Source organism: Penicillium cosmopolitanum (assembly GCF_028827165.1).
Source record: "Penicillium cosmopolitanum strain IBT 29677 chromosome Unknown utg000007l:1.0-333516.0:1.0-333752.0, whole genome shotgun sequence".
In the NCBI taxonomy this organism is placed as follows: domain Eukaryota; kingdom Fungi; phylum Ascomycota; class Eurotiomycetes; order Eurotiales; family Aspergillaceae; genus Penicillium; species Penicillium cosmopolitanum.
This window is the reverse complement of record NW_026622677.1, coordinates 312092-333746: the sequence shown is the minus strand read 5'-3', so window position 1 is coordinate 333746 and position 21655 is coordinate 312092. Positions and strand designations below refer to the sequence as shown.

Here is a 21655-nt window from a genome sequence, read left to right as displayed (position 1 = left end):
TTCGTGGGGAGTTCATCAGGGACCAATTGGCGTCCTTTCGTCAGAGGCAACGGAGCAGATTCAACCCATTGATCGAAGTTGAATCTACGTCAGTTGCGGAACTAGTCTCGAAACCAAGAATTTTTCAATTCGGCAATCTAGCTGGTGTCTTAATTTGATAGGCGTTGGTATGGGCCCAGACCTAATGCCAGGTCTCCAGACGAGACTCTTGAAGGAGTAAAAGATAACTCGTCGAAGATTCCTAGTGCAGCTCCTAGGATCTGGGCTCCAGTCATGGTATTCACCCCATTTCTGAACCTCGAGAAAAGCTGTTTGGGGATCTATATTATTGTAAAATTGCCACTGTAAACATGATATTTCAAGCTTATTTCGTGATGGTCTATTCTGGTCTAGAACCAATTAAAATTGTCATTCATCTAATGTGGGTTTTTTAAGACGGTAGAGAGTTACCCCAAGCTGGCCTTTCAGGGATCAGCGAGCCCACATACACAAAGTCAGAACCCATCCTCCGACACTTACCGCATGACTCGCCGCGATTGTCCGGTTTCCAATCGCTTTTCATCCCCGAGAATAAAGCCGCGATGGAGGCCCTACGAAGGGTAAGTCGCCATGCCTGGTCCCGTCGGGATACCCTACCGAAATTCGCATTCGTGGTGCTCATGATACAACAGGTGTTAAGAAGCCAGGTGCTCCCCTCCACCACCAAAATGATATCAGTCTGCCTGTGCTGGGACATAAAAAAATGGGTTGAAAGATGGTTCAAGCATTGAGAGCAATCCAGAAGGGACAGCTAGAAGTTTTTTTGATGTTTGTGGTGGATTCTTTGCCCCTTTTTCAAGGGATTCCTGGCTTAAACCTTGTCTTTCCTCATTGCAATTTTTGGCCCAGGCAAGCAAAATTTGTATGTACTATATCACTGCTCTTCTTTCCATTTTTATTGATACATGTCACGATCCTGAGGGGCTCGAAACCATCAAAATGTACCTTCAATCACTACTATTGCCATCTTGTTTCTGTTTTTCTTACTGCGGTCCTTTTTAGGGCTTTCCATGAGAGATGGTTTGGCACAGACTGGCCCTTATGCTCGACTCATTTTTATCACCCGACGATGTTGGACTAAGAAGTTGCAGGACCTGTAGCCCTTATGTAGATCCCTCTCACAGGTGGATTCCTTGGGACGGATCATGCGAACGGTACCCTCACATCGCTGGTAAATCTTCAACTGGAGACCTCAAGTATAATTGTTGGTTTCGCTGGTTGGCCACCGAATGGATGTTGAGAACATCTTACGAAGATCCTTCGGTCTGGTTGCACAACTGAAGTGACCTTAGCACAAATGACCTTGAGTGTGAAAGAAAAAAGGACCCCTGTAACGACATCCGAGAACAGACAACGATTGCAATGACTGGTAGTCCCATAGTAGTCCATGGCAGGCCGGCTCCTTTGGGGTTGAGGACCCCTTCACCAAAAGCTTAGATGTACCCAACACAGCATTATTTCCCCCAGGCCTTTGGAAACATGCGGTCCGGGAAGGTGGACTTCGTACAGTCAAGGATCGAGAGCATGCAAGTGTGTAACAATTCGGATTCGCCGGCCGAGGAACAATTCGGCAAAAATAGAGAAATATGGGACAGAAAACTAGCCGCAGCGGGCAGAGAGAAGCGAGGCAAATTTTTCTATCGAGATACAAATGGAATTAGCTTACTCTTCTTTTCATCATGTTCAAGTCAGTTGTGGAGTTTGATTGAAGGTGCCGAATGTACCATGACGCTTTGGGAATTTTCAAAGATTTGAACGTCTGTACGAGACAAGCGGTACACACCGTAGCAGGATGAGGCGCTGTTTTATGACCATTCGAGGTGGCGGAATCCGGGCGAGGGCTTGGTGTTCAAGGCCACTCGGTTGGCATGATATTGGGTCTTTCTGAGTATGTTGGTGGGTTGGCTGTCATTTCTGGATAGAGAGTATGGCTATGGCATAGAGACTGTGACACCGGCCTAACGTGGTACATCAGCAAGGAAGGAAGGATAAAATGACTGAAGAAATACATGCCACCTTCAGGAGCCGCTAAGACGGTACCACGTTCATGTTCATCAATGACGTCTCTGATTTCGGATAAGGAAGGGTTTCCTCAAATACTGGGCGTGCAGGTGTTAATCAAGTTAAAAACGTTCTTCGAATGCTTCTCCCAAATCATAGGAAAATCGGTGACGAATGTAGCGGTTATTACTTCGATACATTGACATGTCGATCTTTTTAACGATTTTGTGCGGAGTACTGCTAGCTCAGGAGAATACTTGTAATTCAGCCGTCACACCTGAGAAAGAGGTTACCAATTTCCCCGCCTCTCCCGGTCTCGGACTTTTCATTGCGGCTTTAAAGTAGGTTTGATTCAAATAATTACGATGTATTGAAAGCCATCCGTAATCACCTGGACTCTTTACATTCCCAGAAACCGCATTGTGGAGCCCGATGATCCTTGCGCAATTTGAATTCAGGCGAATAAACCCATCAAACCAATCCCGGCTAACCTACAGATCTAGACCTCCGACGATGAGCGCCATCCTCATACCGACAGAAGTAACTACAGTATTCCTGGGGCTGCACTGGAGGATCGGGGCTCAGACGACTAGTGATTGGCCCACCACTCCGGTCGCACAGGGCCAGCGATCATGCAAATGATGGACAGCGTCTGCAGATTGGTACATCTATGACTCCGTCGCCTAGCACTGGCTACTGGCTTATGATGGATTCCCAATTTCCTTTGATCAAGATGGACGGCATATCGCAGGCTAGCGATGGCAGCCAGAAAGGTTTATTCCATCCCCATCACCACACTCACAAGCTGTTATGCCTTTACTAACTGAGATGACACTACAGCCATGCACAAAGCACCTTCTTCGTCCTTTAGCACTGCGTCTACAGAGCACGAGGTCTCCATGGATAATCCAAGCGATGAAGCCGACCGAGAGATAGAAAAATTTCAAGCCAAAAAGAGAGATTGGCGCAAGAACGAGTTCCAACAACTTCTCAATCACAAGACTGACAAACCTCGATTGCACTGTTTTGATCTCGCTACTAGTGGTAGCACTGCGTCCGGAGTACCGAGCATTTCCTCCAGCGCGGAAACTCCCATTCCACGTGAAAAGCTTTGGGAAACAGGCTTGGATGAAATCTTGAACAAGGGCCCTTCCAAGGTTGCTTGTGACCTCTCCCAAAGAAGCCTCGAGAAATTAAAGACGGAACTCTTACGGTAACTTCGTTCGAAAAGCTTTGGGTCTACCCTGTGACCAGATCAAGACATTCCTCTGGACATATGAAGTTCTTGATGCCAAGCTTTATTTTGATCTTGATCAAGTCACCGCAGCATCTGAACCAATTGCATGATCTCAAACAGGTAACTCACGTTTACAGTCTGCACCGCCTATCAATGAATTTTCTAACCATGAATAGAGCCTGGCAAAGCTTAAAAGCGACCCTCTAATCTATGCCACCATTGAGTACACTTGGCAAGAGGCCAGCCGAGCAGTACTCCAATGCCCGGCATATGAGGGCCTGAGCGGAACCGGAGAAGGCGGATTAGCCTTCAGGTTAGAAGCAACTCTTGACAAATTCATAACCCGACCCCTCCAGGAGGTTCTTGAGAGAGCAGACTCGGCGGAAAGGGCATTGCAGGACTTGCAGGTTTTGGGCATCCGTTTGACAATTCTTTGAGGCCACTTGAGGCAGACTGGAGCACGCCACTCAACAACAGAAACGATTTTCTGGAGCAATTGCGATGGAACGACATTCCAGCTCTTGCGAGCCTCATAACACGCAAAGACATGGCTCTCTTCAGAGATTATGTGCCGATCGCCTTCACCAAAGATGGAGCCCAAGCGCGTTCCATCTTGAGCTCCCGGTGGAATCAGCTGATGGTGGAGGTGAAAGAGTGCATGGCTGCTGGGATTGGGCTGGAATCTAAAATTGATGGTCTTGCTCAGGTATGCTGGAACCGTCTCAACTTCAATATCAATTCTGACAGACCTTTCCAGGCCCTCCACACTACTTGCAACTACTATTCCTTGACAGCTGTAGTGCAAGGTATACAAGCGAGCGGCTTACAAACAGAATGCTCGCGCAAGTACGGCAAGCTTATCGACCCCACTGGTGGCTATCAAGCTTATCGCAGCGGCATGGGCGGGAGCCATGCGTTGCATTTTCTTTTACCTGCATTGTCCGCATTGCGCGGAAAGATTTGACTTACGCAGAAGTGGTTACAAGGGATCTTTCACTTTACATCGAAACTCATCGCTGTCCAGAGGATTCGCCCGTTAGATTTAGTTTCTTGGCTATTTTTACTGCCTGCTTCAGATGCTAGAATAGCGCAATCACACATCCATGCATTCGCAGGCATAACTGCGTTTGTTTCACTGACACACAAATAACGACCCATCTCGATTAAATAATAGCCTGCTCCTCGGCAGCTGTAATTTCCGGCGCAACAAACCTAGGTCGCGTGTGATTAGTGCTGAGCTTGCATCTTTCTTCCTTGTGGTAATACCTTTTCTTCGTTTTGAACACATAGTCACTCTTCAAATATCGTCTATTGGTCCAGCGTCCCGGTTTACCGCTTCCAGGGGGCAACTCTTCGATCTGGGGGAGCCCCATTGCTTCCAGGAGGCAGAAACGAAGTCTGCCCGGGTCTTCAATGATAGGCCCATGTGTGTTTGATCGTTCATTTCCCAACAATGGATATCGAAATCGGCCATCTTATTGAAATACCCCAAATCATGGTCAACACATTCGGGACACACGTGCGCCATTCCGGAGACAGAGCAATTCGCAGATATATCTGGATCTTAGATTGCAAAATGTCTTTTGTCTGTGAGGCGATTTTCTCAACGATGACGTCTCTTGAAAAGCAGCGAATCGTTCGCGTGGCAGCTCGAGTTCTAGCTCCTTATCTGTTGGCTTCCACCCAATGATTCTACCGTAGCTGCGTCGGAATTCAGATTCCTCTCTCTCCGAAAGACCTTTATGATCTTCGGTGCCCTTTAATTGTTTGAGGTGGTTGCTCAAGTCGCTCATTCGGGAGTATGACTTGAAACATGCGGGGCAGACGTAGCTTTTGTCCGCCTTTTTCAACATGCCTTCCAATATGTAAGCCCTTTTTTCGTTGTTCGACATGGGGAAGACAAGAAAAGAATGACTAGGCAATCTTAGCATAAACATTTAGTTGATGCAGAAGGTATTTATTGGAGATCTAGGGACATATCGCCAAGTTCAAGAACAGGTCCTCTATCGGGCTTGTAACAATACATGGCCTCCATTTAGCCGTTTGATACAATACGTTTACATCGAGTTTTCGTGTTCCTGACAAGGGCACTGAAAAAAGGTCTCAAATTGTCACAGCCAATTTGTGCCGATTTTAGAGAATCTCACGGCTGGTGCTGCATCATGTTTCGCGATTTAAGAGGAGAGGTGCAGCGAAATGCATGTCGGGTAGAATAATCCAAAGTTTCTGTTGCTAGAGGATTTCGGCGACTTGTCTGTCAATGCTGAGTACTATATTCCTCTTTTATGGGGAATCTTGAGTTGTTCACTTGGCCGTCAACCGGCACTTTCTGCGTGGCTAACATACATCTTTCTCCCGCTGGCCAAGGAGCAAGGAATGGGACGCAGAAAATGAGTTTCGAAATGTGCGACACGACTGGCTCACAAGTCTCATACAGAATCTGTAATTCTAGCCATTGGAAGTGTAGCCAGACTCAGAGCTGCGATTCGGAAGCCTCCAACCACGAGTACCATTACACCATTGTCATTCTCCTCTGAGCCCGACCATTTCATCTCCATCACCCTTCACTCGGCTAACGTCCTCTCCGCCAGGACTGCGTAATACTTTCCAAAGCCTCGGAAAAACCACCCAAAAGCCTTGCAGTGTTGACCATTAGTCCAAGAGCGACATATTCTCTGGATGGCTTCTGCACTTTCAACGCATCTGGCTGCGTAACACCGAATATGTGGCGCGGTGTCTCCATGAAGATACTTCTCAAGGAATGATATAATAAACACAGAGAAGGAGATAGTGGAGCGTATATTGCAGGATGTCCAGTTGCACAACCCGAACTTCAAATTGTGGATCAGAAGCATTGAGCTCACTAGAGAACTCGGCGAAAGATGATTCGATGTAAGACAGCTGACCAACAAGGCCGAGTAGGCTCCATACTGAGGAGAGGCCGTACCGTGTATTGTACATAATGTTGTCTGACACTTCGAGTAGCTTGAAATGAAACATGGTAAATTGATCTTGCAATGGCGAAGGTTTCTAGTGCATGGTCAGCCTAGAAATTCCAATAGAATTATGGCAGTGGGCACTGACCAAATGCCCTTTACTTCGAAAGAACTCTTGCTCGAAGGTATCTCCATGCACCTGCTGGTTCATGAAGGACAGCATTTTGAGCCTAACCCAGATATTCCAATGTTCCTCGCAAGTTTGGGACCGTTCGCAGCACGGCTCACGGTCTATGGCGTGCGCCATAATACAAGCCCTCTCAAGATCCACTGATACGTCCTTACCGCGATGAAGTCGACCGTAAATGATGAGTATCATCGCTTTCAGGGCGGTCTTAGATGGTTGGAAAGGAGGGTTGTCTACCAATAGCGAATCCCAAGCAGCGTTTTCATACCGCTTTGATAAGACGCTAGAAGGGGAAATTCTGTCTGGGTGTTCCTCTGCTTGGCACGCGAGTGCCAGGACGGCGAAAAGAAGGGATAGCCAGGAGAGAGGTGCGACATCGGGATGTTGATGAAAAATCAGATATTCCTTCTCAAAATCTGCATGAGACAAAATGCAAAATACCTGGTTATCTGTTAGCAGAAGAAGCCATCGTCGGTCAGGAATACGAAACTGGAGAAACCAATGCAAAATATCGCCTTTTCAAGTTCTCGGTCATTTCCCAGCAGGGCAAAGCCTTGAAGCGGCTGCGCGAATATGACATCTTCGCGGTCTAGACTTGTATCGAAATCATCGTCGGTGTCGCTGAAGTCTAAACTGGGAGTCGAGCTCAGGTTCGAGAGGGTGTTCGTGTTATCTCCGGGCGAAAGCCGGTCAGTTGCATCACACGGTTCCTCTTCGGCAGGCGACTGTCCAGTGCTTTCCCCAATTGTCTTCAGCTACTGGTGACACCACCTCCACGAAACTCTCTGCTTCTTGACATGGATATTCACATTCGTCTCCAATCTTGCGAGATGTACATGTTCCACAAGGAGGGCCTTTACCCCGGCAACGAATTTTCCGTCGTCGACACGGCAGGCACGCAACTTTCCTCGCTCTGGAAAACAGAGGCCTGGATCTTTTGCCAGATTGGCGCTGTGTGTCGCCGTGCATTTCTTCCAGTCACGAGTAGAAGCGAATAAACAGTCACCCGGGAATAATCTTTCAATTCTGGACCTGGGCCACCGGAGCTTTATATTAAAGCGAATTTAGCGTACCTCTAGTCTTGTTGCCGAGATCGAAATAGAGTAAAGAACCTTGTCTTCAATAGATCCGATTCTTCCATATATTTTTATTTTCTATTTTCAGGGGCGGGGGCCCGAGTATCGGTGATTGCTGGTTTAGCCTGAAAAACTCCAGCTAGCTCAGCTAGGCTTCCCTGTTTAGTCACACAACCAAGGGCAAACAGCCGCAATGCCGTGACCCTCCAGATCCCTGGAAACACTAGCTGAATCTCTTTCAGCCGCACCTCAACCCGGGACATGACTGGTGAAGCCTCATACTTATCATCCGCGCGTGACACCATGTGATAATTCTCTCCAAAGCCAATAGCAAGCTGAATGAAATATCCTTCATCGGTACCACTGACTTCGGGTCTGCTCAGCCTTATATGCATGATATCTAAGAGGTAGCTCAGGTCCTCCCCACAATGGACATCATGGTTTGGCATTTTCATGATCACGAGAAAAACCTGTGCCGGTGAGAAGTCGGTCCGCTGGATACCCAACGTACGTTGACATTGGGTATGAAAGCCCGATTTAGGCCAGACAGAGAACCTACCACAGGTTTCAATCACATCAAAACAAAAACTTCTTCATTATCAGCTGCATTGGAGAGTCGACGCAGAATGGGCATACCTGCTATATGTACATCGTGCAGGTGGATCGACTTTAACTTCCGACGCGCGTTGCATGGCTTTAATGACTGGGCAAAAGAGATGATCTGTACTCGAATGATTCCTGCAGATGAGGAATTGTTTGCTTTATAGTGCAGAAACTCCCTATACAGAGGTTCAATCTTCGCGGGCTGCTGGGCAATGATCAGCCACGACGAGAGAATGTGTCTACCGAAGTAGCACAAATTATCTCTCCCTCAAATTCTACGATGTGTGACGGACTATAATCTGTCCATACCAAAGATTTTTTGAGAAAGGATTATCATTCCCAGGATTTGTGTAACCTATTGCTATGCTGAGATCTACCAGAAGGTCAACGAAAGTATTGGTGGCGCGTATCCAGCAGGAAATCGCGGTCCGCAAATTTAATTCTTCATGAAGATGCCTCTGCTCCTCATATCCCCCAAGAAGACCTCCGTAGTTAATTGACGCTAAAGCGGTCACAACCCATGAGTATAACCCGAGCTCAAAATCGTCGCCCATAATTTAAACAGTTGCCAATTGTAACCAGCGGGTATTTCGAATCAGATGCTATTTTCCATCGCCCTGCAGTGGCAGCTCGGGCAGAGGGTACTCGATGCAAGGGTCATCTTTCTTCAGCCACGAGAAAAAGTCCAGGAGAACATCTTTGTTGCTTTGGATCATGGTAAGCCCTACTTTTCTTGTATCGCTTGGGTCGTAAATCACCGAGTTTCGAACTTGCTGTTCTGTGGCCCAAACGTAGTCGAGGTGTTCGTCGTCCCTCAGCCGGATTGGTTTTTCATCCGAGCCACGAGGTCCGTCGTGTTCATCGGACCACAAACGTCGACAGTTGGCTTTCTTGCTAGTCTCTACAATGACCAAATATTTTGCCATCAAAACATCTTTATGAGGGAATGTAACACAGTAGACCCGATTGGAAGCCGCCCAGAGCACCAATCCAGTTTCCTCGGCAGTCTCGCGTACCGTGGTTCCCAAAATGCTCCTGTCCTCCGGCAGTGCACCACCGCCAGGGCCCTCCCATGTACCAGGGAAAGAATTCATTGTCGGCTCTCCATCGTCATCTCTCCCGTTGGGAGAGCGTTGGCAAAGTAGGACGTGTGGAGAAGATAGATCATCCGGACGGAAGCTAAGTATTATGGCTCCACCACTGACCCTCTCGATGTTGTTGCTTTTGGCAAGGAGCGCGGAAAGGGAAACATCCGCTTCTTCGATAGATAGGATTGTATATGATATGATGGGTGAAAGTTCTTTTGAACAAATTTTGGAACCACCCAAGCGATATATATATTCTGGAATCGTTCGGAATAAAGTGTGATCCGACAGCGGAGGGCTTCTCGGTCTGCAAAGGTGATGTTTAAAGACCTTTAGGGCCTCTGGATCAAGCGACTGATGATCACAAGGATAAAAATTTTATTTGGAGTGCAAAATGACAATACAAAAACATTAATTACGCCGCATTGCGGGGGCTGACTGGCGAACCCCAGCTCCTGCAAGCATCAGCCCCTGCATCACTAGTCACTGACGATCGCCGTGCCTAGGCTTTGTGATTATGGGACTCAAGAGATCGTAGCTAGACGCCCGAAGCTAAAATTGGTCATACTCCAAGGTCTTTGGTCGAATCCACTGTCATATAGTCAGGACCAATCACTGGCTCGCCTCTTGAGTTCACTCACCTTGTTTCCATCTCATGACGAACTTCCGCCGGAAACACTCATGGAACGAGTATGCACCCTGTCGACCCCTACCCAAAGGCAATTCTTTCTCCGGTACTGTTGCCTTGAGGGCAGTAAAGTAATGAGGAAGAAACAGTTGGCAATCTGGGCCCTTGTACGCGAGGCCCGTGTGGACTTCATCCTCCATTTGGTCACAATGATAATAAAACGCTTTGGTGGTGCTGCAGAGTACCAAACAGAGAGGACATAGATAATCCTTTTGGGCATTGCTGACAATTTTCCCCACAATCGCAAGACTCTTCTCCAGGGTGTTGAATTTGACCTCGCCCTTTTTTTCCAGGACAAAATCGATTTCGAAGAAGGTGTAGAATGGCCGACGTCCAGGTCGTCGTCCCGTTTGATTGAATTCGATTGGAAAATCACCATCTGAGATGGTTTCCCAGCCCATAGCTATCCTATAGCTATTCAAAAATAAGGGGAAATCTCCCTCTCTCTTGGACAATCCGTTGTGGACGTTGTCTTGGCCCTTCATAGTATCGAAATGCTTGTATAGCACATCCTGATCGCGAAACCCCAGATCACATGCAACGCAGACGAGCTCCAGCCCTGAGCTCTTCGCTACTTCATTTAGGACACAGTACTCTCTCAGAGCATCGTACATCTCTGGAGTCGTAGCAATGGCTAGCGAGGATGGGAACGAGATAGGACTGGGTATATTCTTCTTAGGCGTTGAGAGATGCCTATCGAGCTGATTGTATTGTACCCAGATACTAGGAGAAATAGGACGAGATCCTTTTTATGTACGAGATCTAACCCGCATGTTTACTGTAGATATCGCGCCAAAAGCGTATAGAATCGAACTTCGTTCGTTCGTGCTGTGCAAGAACAATCCGATTGAGATTGTACACCTGGTCAATTATCCAATAAAATCATTCTCTAAAGCTTTTTGATTGGTTTTCTTATGAGGAATTTTACTACACAGTGGATTTCGCTCGAGCCTAGAGGCTATCGGTGAGCTTTTGTTGTCTTGAAATAGTATCCAGGATGGGAACGTGGCCTATTGAGATGAATGGCCAAGCAAATCTGATGCAACGGACTACCGAACATGTAGTTCAATTATTTAAAGCTGTGGATTCTGCGAGAAAACACCGCTAAAATGCTGTAGTTGTGGATTCCTTCAAAGCAATGTTCTGGCCGGAGAAAAAATATCCAGTTTATCACCGAGTTCTGCGGGAAAAGTTTCATAGAACAGATACGCGACACCTCTTCTCCGGATTATTTGCTTAACGGCTTATTCTAGTACATCTTATGCTCCAAAATTGCATGCTGTTTTCCGGCTGGTGACTCAAAAATTGTCTCACGATTCGCTAGTTGGCTAGGCGCTACCCTATCGAAGGACAACCAATGGGCCGCATCTAACCTGCCACAACGGATTGCAAATTTCCAAAGAAACTCTTGACCACGTCCAGCATATGGAAGTGGAAAATTGTTTGCCAAAAGCCAGTCCAAAGCGGAATCGGGATCCGGATGAAAGAGAAGAAAGTCTTGCGGAGGTAGGCAATTGTTCATCCAAAGCCAGTCAAAAAGAGATGTTGGTTCTGAATGATAACGAATCATCTCAAGCCAAAGAGAAGAGTCTTTCTTCACCACATCAGCAAGATTTATACCTCTCTGATACAAACGAGAGGCTAGGCCCATGCGTGCAAATCGGCAAATGCTGCGGATTTCACCTTCCTGGAGAGTCTCTCTCAAGTCCAGTTGCATTTGGTCGACCTTTTCCCAACAGATACAAAACACAACCGCGTTCGTCGCCGCTAGTTGAAGAATTGACCTCCCATCCCACATTTCTGCCACCGATGCAGGAGCAATAAGATGGATCGGACTCATCGTGGATATCATGTATTTCATCGTTTCGATAGCGTTTTCCTGAAAGGCAAGAAGGAAGAGGCTGTGTCCAAAGCTGTTGTAGTAACATGGCCGAATAATGCCTTGTCGGATCAGAAATTGGAAGGCACCTGGGGACTCATATGCACAGCACGAGGCAACATCTGGATGCTCTTGCTCGCTTTGCAGGCACTTCTGGTTATCCACAACTTGATCGAAGTCGGGAAAAAGGTTCCAACGAGCAACAGCAGACCTGCGAGCCCAGTCACTTTGTAAAAAGACGTCCAAATCAAAGAGAATATCGGGGTCGGCCTGCTCATAGTATCCCAAGATATGATGCAGCGCTTGCTTCGATTTGATTGTGTCAGAGCAGAAAAGGCAATCAATTTGTGACTCAAGCCACCCGTAGCTGCGAATTCCATTTCCAATTTGAGGCCTTTTTTCATTGAAGAATCGGTCGGCAACCTCCATGGAGTGATAGCAATTACGGAGAAAAGAGGGTGATGCAGATGGATAGACGTCTCCCCTTTCCAGAAGGCATCATTTCATTTAAGCTAATTATCTAGCTCATATCTCCTGACTCAGACGCTGAGCTATGTCTTGGCTGCAGCTTCACCACCGGCAGGATGAGCGGACGAAGCGTCTCGCACATTCGATCCAACTAGCTGCTTTGATTCTTCAAAATGAATGTAGCTTTGGGTGCCGCAAGTCAAGTCTGATGAACACACAGGACTATTCACAGTCACAACCCTTTTATCGACTTGAATTTCCCCCACTAAACATCTTTGCTGTCTCCGATACTCTGATTTCGTGCGTTGCATGTCCATTTCGTATGTGAAGCGACTCTTGGGCTTTCTGGTATATCGTGTCACTTTTGAAGTGAATGGCCCAGTCTGATTCGTTGTTCGTCTTGGTATTTTAGTCAAAGGAGATCACTTCAAGGACTTTTCATACCATACCAGAAGAAGATTCAATTTCGCCAGAGCAAAATTTGCTGAAATGGCAAGAGTAGAGTTGATCATCGTTCTGCTTGTGAATTGATTTGGATTGTTAATCACAGTGGTAGGGAACCGGTGGATGGAACTGTTTATTTATGATGGAGTGCTCTATGAGATCTTCAGACTTTGATGTATTGGAAACTGGATTCTAATCGGAAGTATACCAAGCCATAGATTGCTTTCTGACTAGGTAGGAAAGAAGAGAAGGGGTCCGAGCAACCCACCGTTGCAAATGAGGCAAGCCTCGGGTATAGAAAGGTGGTCCGCGACTATAATCCCAAACATACATCCTATTTTGCGCTTACTGGAACTGAACTCACACTTTCAGGTCCCAGGCGTAATCTATGAGTTGGTATAACACTCAATCTTGATGCAAACGGAATGGAAAGAACCTTGATAGGCTTTGAAATTTTACTGCCATGACTCGTCAGACTAGCGTTGTGGCCAAAATGACACTTGTGGAAATCGCCAATCATCAATGGGTTATCTGATTTATTGATCAAACACTGGGATTTAATCCGCAACAAAAATTACTGAGATTCCAATGTAACGTCTCTTTCTCAAGGGCACTAAGACGATGATCTAGTTCTGGGACCACGATTCATTGCTTCCAATTCCCTTTTCTGTCACTCAAGGTCCTGGATACGTCAATACTTTTCCACTAGAAGACCGTGGAGGGAGTCTGCCTCCATTTGTAGAATATTCTCACGAGAAAGGAATGTAGCTGGGTAGCGACCGTCGTGGGGTCTAAGAGAAGCGTTTTCGGGGTGGTGGGCTCGTTTGATACGTTTTCCAATGATTCGGTCTTACTCGTATCCTTTTATTTTTGAATCCGCCGAAAATGGTCTCGCCAATTCTCGGCTCTCAAGAAAGGCTTAGAAGAACTGCGAGTGTAGTCTTTGTATGAACAAAATGAAAGGTTTCTGAGCTTGCTGCCTTTGTCATGTAATTCTTTTTTGATGGCGCAGGAAGTCACCACTCGAGGCGAAGCCTTGCCTTTCTTCACTACCGGACTCGGAACATTTGTAAGGTCGCTGGCCTGTCCATGTGTTTGTTGATTCGAAGGTCAGTTTCGAGGTCTGACGTTCTTTGGGTGCAATAGAAAACACACTTCCATTGAGATGGAAAGCGGAGGGTCGGCGGATCATTTTGGCAGTCAACGTGCTCACAGATAATGTCTCCGTTGCCATTTCGTGGAGGTTCTCGCTTTCGCCGAGCAGAGATGCTACGGCGATGGCAATTTTCCTCTTGGGGTATTGGATCTTTCATTTGGAGCGCCAGCAAAAGGAGAACTAATTTTGAGATGCGAGGATGGTTTTTTCGGTCAAATCGCATCCGTAATATCTTTGCTGTAGAGGGGTCTTTGGTCTTATTACTCGATAATTTCTCGGGTCTGTGAAGACGAGACTCCAACGCATTGGCTTTTTAAAACTCAAAGACTGGGTTAGTGTATATAACTACAGAAGAAAAAAGCAAAGCTTTCTTGCGAGCTCAGCTAATATTTCTGCTTTGCAACAATCCGATTTTATCTTTTCTGGCGTTCTCATCTCCCAATTCCAGGAATCATTGACCGAATGGAGCAACTGTTCTCGGAACCAGGACCTTCCAGTTACAGGCCGATAATCGGTCTAATTTTTCCAAGGTTCTTTTTTTGCCAAAGCAGCTCCCTGCAATGGATCACATTACCTAATAATGGGGCTGGCATCTATGCCACTGTTGTTTGTGAACAGGGTCAATATTCACACTGGAGAGCCCAGGCAAACCCAATTGGGTGAATTGAAACCTGGTCTTTGGAGGAGGTGACACATGGTATCTCGAGAGAAATATCCAAGTTTATCATGTTAGGTGTAGTAATAAGACCGTGACATCAAAGTTGCATAGGCATAGCCAGTTGCTATAGGCCCTGGTGGCAGAAAAGGATATTTCTTAATACACGTTGCATTGAGATAGGGCGGGAGGTGCAAGTTATTAGCACCATCGTCTTCTAAATCAACAACTAGAGGTCATCTTACTTACCGGCATTCCATCTAGTCATCGTACTTACGTATACGGACTCCTGAAGTCTCTGTGGTATGCGGACGTGGCAGTCTATCCGGTTCTAGACTGGCATAGATGCAGTGTGGCATGTGATCATGCAGGAAGGAAGAACGCTAACCAGATTCGTCAGCCCGGAGCCCGGGTCTACAAATCTAGTTAGCGTAGAATATAGAATCAGCAGTGGCGTAAAAACAAACACTGGAGCCAATGCTCTTTTCTTGTTCAAAGGTCTTGTAGGAACACCATTTTCGGAAGGAAGAATTGGCATGAACAAGTTGTTTTCACTTATGGAATAGCGCGTTGGTGGTGGGGCGATAGAGGAAAGATGGAGGGAAGATGGCTGGTGAATACATCAAGACAAAGGAAAGCCGGAGAAAATAAGCAAGGGATAAAACCAGAACATGGAAAGGTGAACGAAGGCATTTTAGCGCCATGTGATGAAAACGCACCTCAGTGGCACACCGCCACCGGCGATCGCGCCTGTCCCCGCCCCTCTTCAAGGTTATGTGTGGATTTTGCCTCCCCAGTGCAAAGCCTTCTTGAATTTACTGTCCACTGCACCATGGCCTGCGATCGCCTGATAGAATGCAAAGGTGATAAATCGTCTTATATCAAGCACCTAGAATTACGCATTATTGAATTAGATAATGCCTATTCGCCGTCTTCTCCTGAAGCCCAGAGGCCTTGTACAGTCTGCCAGAATCCTTCTCACTACATACAGGGCGTTGAAACACAGGTTTCTGCTGATGATTTTGATCATCAACAGAGAATCCCTGAGAGTTCACTCCAAATATTCTTCTACGAACCACGAAACAAGTGTGAGTTGCCAGTCACAGCAGGGACTCCTTTGCCGACGAAAGCCACAACACGTGAATTGCATCGTTTGTCCTCATTCGCATCTTTTATCAGTATTCTCCCTGAATCAGATGACTGGAAAAGATGGACAGCCATTAGTGAATTAAATCGAAAGGAGATTGTTCATCAGTTGGTATCCGGGCCAACCCTACCAGACCATACGTTCTTATCGACATCAGCCCTTACGACTCCAGAGTTGTCGATCCTCCTTGATTACAGCAAGTGCATACCGAGAGAAGAGATGGATACTACGGCTTTGGCATGCTTTCAAGAACTCATATTCTGTTCAATGTGCGCAGTGGCTCTGGAGGTCGCCCCTAAAGAACATGTCTTTCAAGCTATGCGGTCGATTTTCCGGTCTCATGCTACAGAAAAAAGCCTAAGGGGCCGGATTCGTGGTGCGAAATGGGCAAATAGGGTCATTGACATCTTGTCTGGCACTACATGGGGCTTGTGTAGTTGGGATATCATCTATAATGGTATGTGCGCGCTTCAACTTTTATGATAGGATCTAATTTCTTGGCAATGTCAGTCAAACATCGGGTCAACTTTTTTAGTCAATTTAATGACTACTCTATCGATCCCTATGACTTGAAGGCAAAGCTGAAAAAAAGATTCTATCCAAAGGATCAACAAGTGATAACAATTCCTTTCGCAATTCCTTCTATTATACGAACTATCTATAGAAATCGTATATCGTACGTCAGCGTCCAGGGCATCTTGCACATTCCCTATTTAATTGACAATTCCATAGGTTGGAGAAAATCTGCGAGTGCCTGGGGTATGACTTTTCGAAGTATAAGATTCAAGATCTCTCGGGGCTTGAAAGGTTTCTTGTTGACATAACCAACACCGAATCGATCATCCAGCCAAGCAACAAACGGAAAAATGAGCCGTCCGGCACATGTCCAAAAAGGTCCCGTCGAAATGCGTCACCTGACTCACCAGAAAGTATAGCACCACCAGCAAGCTTTTCATATTTCCCCAGCTAATCTTCAAAGTCGACCATCTTGAAACACCCAATGAATCAATTCGTACGGTCTCTAATTCGCCACTAAGCTTAACAATCGATGGTGCTTCTCAAGAGCACTCTCCATCCAGCCCCATGGAATGTTCTCCCGGCACAACAAACAACGAAGAAACAATGGATTGTATGGTCAGCGACAAGACCTGTCCCCTGGAAAGTAATGTTTGTCAGCAAAATGTGATTTGCGATTCTGAGCAATTTCTTGATCGCGAATTATCTTACGTGCCGACGTCTGGTCATCACTCCAGCCCTGTCAGTCAGCACCAAGACAGAGAACTCGAGTCGTATAATTTCACCCCAACCACACTGCAATCTTTACCAGGAAACCAACATGATGGTAGTGATCATATCCTGCCACCAACTGACCCCGACCGGTGGACCACCCCGAGTTTAGTTTGGGACGTCCCAGGCAATTTGAACCCGCTGCAACACGAACCATTACCCTCGAGTCTCTGGGATCAAGTTTGGTCTTGGAGAGACGATGGGAACGACAGCATGCAACTGGGAAATTACTCTGATCCACCACAGCTGACCACATCGGCTCAGTTTATCCCACCGCAAGGCAATTTGAACCCGCTGCAACACGAACCATTACCCTCGAGTCTCTGGGATCAAGTTTGGTCTTGGAGAGACGATGGGAACGACAGCATGCAACTGGGAAACTACTCTGATCCACCACAGCTGACCACATCGGCTCGGTTTATCCCACCGCAAGGCAATTTGAACCCGCTGCAACACGAACCATCACCCTCGAATCTCTGGGATCAAGTTTTTGGTTTCACAAATGATAGAAATGATGGCATACGACAACATGGAAGCCCCAGTATAGATCCAATCTTCAGCTTCAGTCTTGACGTATTACAAAGCAGCCCTCGCCTGCCACGATCAACTGACTCGGGTGAACTCTGGAACATGCAATCACAAAGCCACCCCAACCTGCGGCAACGCGGAACCCCATCGTCGAGCCTCTGGGGCCAGGTTTGGCGTTGGACAAATGGCGAAAGTGACAGTATAGGGCAACATGAAAACTATAACCAACCACTTTTGGCCACCTCAAGTCAAGCTGACGGTCATATGCTACAAGGGAATTTTGACCCAATACCACCGACCGACCATAGGCAAGTACACCATCAGGGCAACCCTATGCTGCAGCAAGGTCTCTTAGGTAATCACTCGTCACCATCCACTTTTCCCAAAGACTTGTATAATCGCCAAGCTGCAGGATATTCGGACGCAGCCTACCAGAATCCCTTTTGGGCTGCGAAGAGTCCGATTTTAGTAATATGATATACAACAAATTTCATTCATAATGACAGCAGTTTACTTCACCGATCATTTGCAGCTTAAAAAATCAACGAGGCGTGATAACCAAAGTAGTTGCGCCTGCGCCGACAACTGGGTTATTATTAACTTGTACGAACCACCCGTCCTTCAGGAACCACCCGTTCACTTCAATCTCATTTGGGATTGGTATAAGGTATGCCGTATCTCGAAGGTCTAGTTTTGTGCGCTTCGACCAGTATCTTAAACGTCCTTCCCAGTTCTAATAGAGTTAGCGATGCGCAAAAAAATAGCTGGACGTTCATGCCTACCCCATCGATTTGAAGAGCAGATTTCATTCGAGATACGAGCTCCGAAAGTGTATCCCCACTGTACTTCTTATTTCCACTCTCATCTTCTTCCACTGTCTTAAGTTGTGGTATTAATACCTGAATTTCCTTTCGGATATCTTCGGCTGGGCCAGGTAGTTTTCGGGGTTCCATCGAATGCGAACGCGACTGCGAGAGGGGAAAAAAAGAAAATGAGGATGGGTGGATGATTGAGGATTGAGGCTCCGCTCCTTGGGCCTAGATAAATATCAGCCAGATTCCATCAATGGACCGAAGAAATGTGAATACTTGTAAGAGACAAAATAATTTGAAATGCGATCAAGAGGGGTAAAAAGAAGTTTAAGCGGGGCGTGTCAACACCGTTGGGCACATAAAGTCACATGATATATCACATGATATATCACATGCTCACGGGTCTTAATAAGACGTCACAGCTAGACCTCGCCAAGCGCGGGTTTGGGTTGGGTTTTCAATTTCCTTACCCGCCCACAAGCAGCCCACCGCGGGTTCTGGCTGTTGGAATACCCCGGTTGCTGAGATAAGGAGGCTGGGATCACGTGCATACGTGTATCTCCGTCTCTTGGTCTACTTGTATCTTAGACAACACTTAACACAACACACAATCAACTCCCCTCAAATAACATGAACATTGAAGCATCACTTAATAAAACAGCAGGCGGGTTTGGGCAGTGGGCGGGTTTTGGCGAGGCCTAGGACTCACAGCCAAATATTTAGCGCCTTTAGTCACCTGACGAAGGAGCTGGGACCATGCCCCGCACTCGGTTGAGGAACAAGCATGTCTTGTAGATGCAACTCCTGCAGCACAGTTTACCGCACCTTATGTGGCCTGTAATCATGACATCGGCTGCATCCATCGTGAAACTCGGATTGGAACCAACGCATTGAAGTGCTTTCGGAAGAAGACCACAAATTCTGTCCCGGTGACTTATTTCTTCTGCCAAAATGCTGGTAATGAGCTTACTACAGTGTATGCATCAGGGTTTATCGATGTGATAGTAAGGTAGATCAATGATTTGCAAGGCTGACATGCCGCTGCCATGAAATGTGTTCAGTGCCCGTTTCCGATCCTCCAACTCCAGTGCCTGTCGGTTGCAACACTGCAGGAGTTTATCATTCTCGTCTTCCAGAGATTCGTTAAACTCGCATATCTGGCGCCGCTCATCTTCAAGCCGGGATATGGTACGCAGATTTAACAACATAAATTTCCCATAGACATAGATACAAAACTAATAGTCTTAGGGCAGATAGGGCGAGGTTAACATTGCAATCTAGGATTTGCTTGATTTGCATCGTGGGGAGGTTGCTCGCTGCGGTAGAGATCTGTATCACACCGTTGAGTTTTGTTTGCGGGGTGTTTGGAGAACACTTACCTTTGGTCTAATGGCGGTAGAGCATGAGGCTGGTGCAGTCTCGTCTGCATCCGAGTCATTGCCAGCGTCGTTGGAGAGTCTTCGCTGGTGAACGGGATGCAACGGGTGGGCTCATTTGTTAAAGGAGGGGAAGGAGTGCGCGTGCACTACATAGGGGATCCCTCCTAAGCCTTAAATACAGAACATCCCTCCGGATGTGCGAAGTGCCGATCAACCAGGGCAGGAATTTCAATCTCCACCCGTCAATGCTGTTTCATTACCCAGAGCTTTCCAGATCCACGATTCTTTCGTCGATAGTGTAGAGCCTGAGGAGCACCCAAGCTCCGCTAGCACCCCCGTCTGAAGCAACCATACTTCAATATGACACTTCCGGTGTGCGATCCTACTGCCCACTATTGTATTTCTCCCCGCTGACAGCAGCCAGGTTTCCTTGCCACCTCGAGTTCCCACACAAGCCCCAACGAATGGTACTCTTTCAGCCGAGAGCCCCCACACTTTTCATCAGCTCTTACTGGCACTTCACTACTTGTTCGTTATTGCAATGCTCCCTGGTGATAAGGGTGTCTTGTGGTCTATCATATACCGTAATGATCATGACTGGGAGAAGAGTTTTCGTCTTGCAGTATTGTCAGCAGCAGTCCTGGCTTAGTGATATTCGTGAAGCTTTGAGCGAATCTCAGGGTTTGCATATTATGTCATGTGAAGATTTGGAAATGTAGATCCGATATGTTCTGTTCCTTCTCGGACAATATTGATCGCAAGAGTCTAGCTTTGTCCGAACGTGCTTTCAACAACCCTGGTTTCCTTACAGACCATTTGGTGTGGAGCCAGTATCGCTCTGATATGCTACGCTTTCATGGGTATTGATGCTCTGCATATACGGGGCTACGAGTCGAAAGAGATCTGGTTACGTGACGAGCTATTCTGTTCTGCCATGCTGGAGCATCTCAGATTGCCACCAATATTCTCCTCTCATCTCTCGACGAGGCAGCTACAGTCCATTCTCACAAGCCTTCAAACGGCGTTCCAGAACGAAGAAGTCAGGGTTGCTGCGATAATTCCTCAGAGAATCCGTGTCAACAACAGAGCAGAGGTGATCAAATATTACACCCATGCATTCTTATCATTAGATCCGCTCCTTCTTCCCAGAATCTCTCTGGTTTTGGAAATCAAGCCATCTGCCAACAGCACCATTCGTGATTTGGCCATTACCTTTGCAAATGTGTTTTACAGCAGACATCCGATTCAAGGTATAGAAGAAGATATCAAAATGGTCTCTGAAATCATGCAATCAAAGCCCGATCGCATCCTGGTCACGGAAATGTTTCATGTCAAAGCGTGGCAGGAGATTTGTCGGGGTGGCGGCCGAGAAGAATTGTATATCAATGTATTTTATTGGTGACCTCTCGCAGTCAAGATGGGAACAGGAACGTGTATAGTTTGGCCGTAACGGGTCACCTGTCGCTGCGGTCTTATGCGTAAACGCATTAGACTGTAGCGTCAGAGAAGGCCCGTCCGCGCTCCCTTGTAGGGAGGCAATGTGTCTGTATATTGCAATACTGGTTTCTATATACAGAGGGGGGTGGGAGGGACAAATCAAGACTTGACTGCGTGAGAGATGACGAGCTACCACCAGAGGCAAGCAACTGACTCTTGCGAGGCAGTCGTAGGAAGAAGGAGCCCTCCGTAATGTCGGTGTAGATATCACGTGAGGCAGTGTGGCAGCTTGAGGCAACCCCAATAAAACTCTTCCCTTTATGTTTCTGTCGGACCTATGGCACAACGGATGACCTATAAGGGGTTGATATATTGACTTGATGATAAGATACGAAAAGAATCTAGTCTCTTAATTCGAATAGGAAGGACCACTTCAAAGATCTTTTCTCGCATCATGACCTAGATAGTAGGCTGCGGTAAAACTATCGGAAAGAATGATGCATGCTCTGCCGTAGTAAAAAAAACTGGAGTTACCGAAATCGGTTTGATGGTATAGCTAGCCCTATGGCTATTCTGAGTCCTATGCAGCGTATACAGTACTGTACCCAAAA

At 46.8% G+C, this 21655-nt stretch overlaps 7 protein-coding genes across 7 annotated transcripts; 3 read left to right on the top strand and 4 right to left on the bottom strand.

Annotated features, from left to right (window-relative positions):
• Positions 1-2882: 2882 nt before the first annotated feature.
• On the top strand, positions 2883-3257 carry N7509_006542 (uncharacterized protein; the record flags this gene model as incomplete). Its single annotated transcript, XM_056631179.1, has 1 exon — positions 2883-3257. The coding sequence occupies one exon, from the start codon at positions 2883-2885 to the stop codon at positions 3255-3257; it is 375 nt and encodes a 124-aa protein (XP_056488440.1).
• A 567-nt stretch (positions 3258-3824) lies between these two features.
• Positions 3825-4241, top strand: N7509_006541 (uncharacterized protein; the record flags this gene model as incomplete). The annotated part of the gene is made up of 1 exon (XM_056631178.1): positions 3825-4241. The coding sequence occupies one exon, from the start codon at positions 3825-3827 to the stop codon at positions 4239-4241; it is 417 nt and encodes a 138-aa protein (XP_056488439.1).
• A 4440-nt stretch (positions 4242-8681) lies between these two features.
• Positions 8682-10466, bottom strand: N7509_006540 (NUDIX hydrolase; the record flags this gene model as incomplete). The annotated part of the gene is made up of 2 exons (XM_056631177.1): positions 8682-9337; positions 9806-10466. 2 exons carry the CDS (start codon positions 10464-10466, stop codon positions 8682-8684), a joined length of 1317 nt encoding a protein of 438 aa, XP_056488438.1.
• Positions 10467-11101: 635 nt separating this feature from the next.
• On the bottom strand, positions 11102-12160 carry N7509_006539 (uncharacterized protein; the record flags this gene model as incomplete). The annotated part of the gene is made up of 1 exon (XM_056631176.1): positions 11102-12160. The coding sequence occupies one exon, from the start codon at positions 12158-12160 to the stop codon at positions 11102-11104; it is 1059 nt and encodes a 352-aa protein (XP_056488437.1).
• Positions 12161-13628: 1468 nt separating this feature from the next.
• N7509_006538 (uncharacterized protein) lies at positions 13629-13835 on the bottom strand (the record flags this gene model as incomplete). Its single annotated transcript, XM_056631175.1, has 1 exon — positions 13629-13835. One exon carries the CDS (start codon positions 13833-13835, stop codon positions 13629-13631), a length of 207 nt encoding a protein of 68 aa, XP_056488436.1.
• A 1451-nt stretch (positions 13836-15286) lies between these two features.
• On the top strand, positions 15287-17893 carry N7509_006537 (uncharacterized protein; the record flags this gene model as incomplete). Its single annotated transcript, XM_056631174.1, has 3 exons — positions 15287-16058; positions 16112-16277; positions 16537-17893. 3 exons carry the CDS (start codon positions 15287-15289, stop codon positions 17891-17893), a joined length of 2295 nt encoding a protein of 764 aa, XP_056488435.1.
• A 64-nt stretch (positions 17894-17957) lies between these two features.
• On the bottom strand, positions 17958-18369 carry N7509_006536 (uncharacterized protein; the record flags this gene model as incomplete). The annotated part of the gene is made up of 2 exons (XM_056631173.1): positions 17958-18149; positions 18199-18369. The coding sequence occupies 2 exons, from the start codon at positions 18367-18369 to the stop codon at positions 17958-17960; spliced, it is 363 nt and encodes a 120-aa protein (XP_056488434.1).
• Between the last annotated feature and the right edge of the window lie 3286 nt (positions 18370-21655).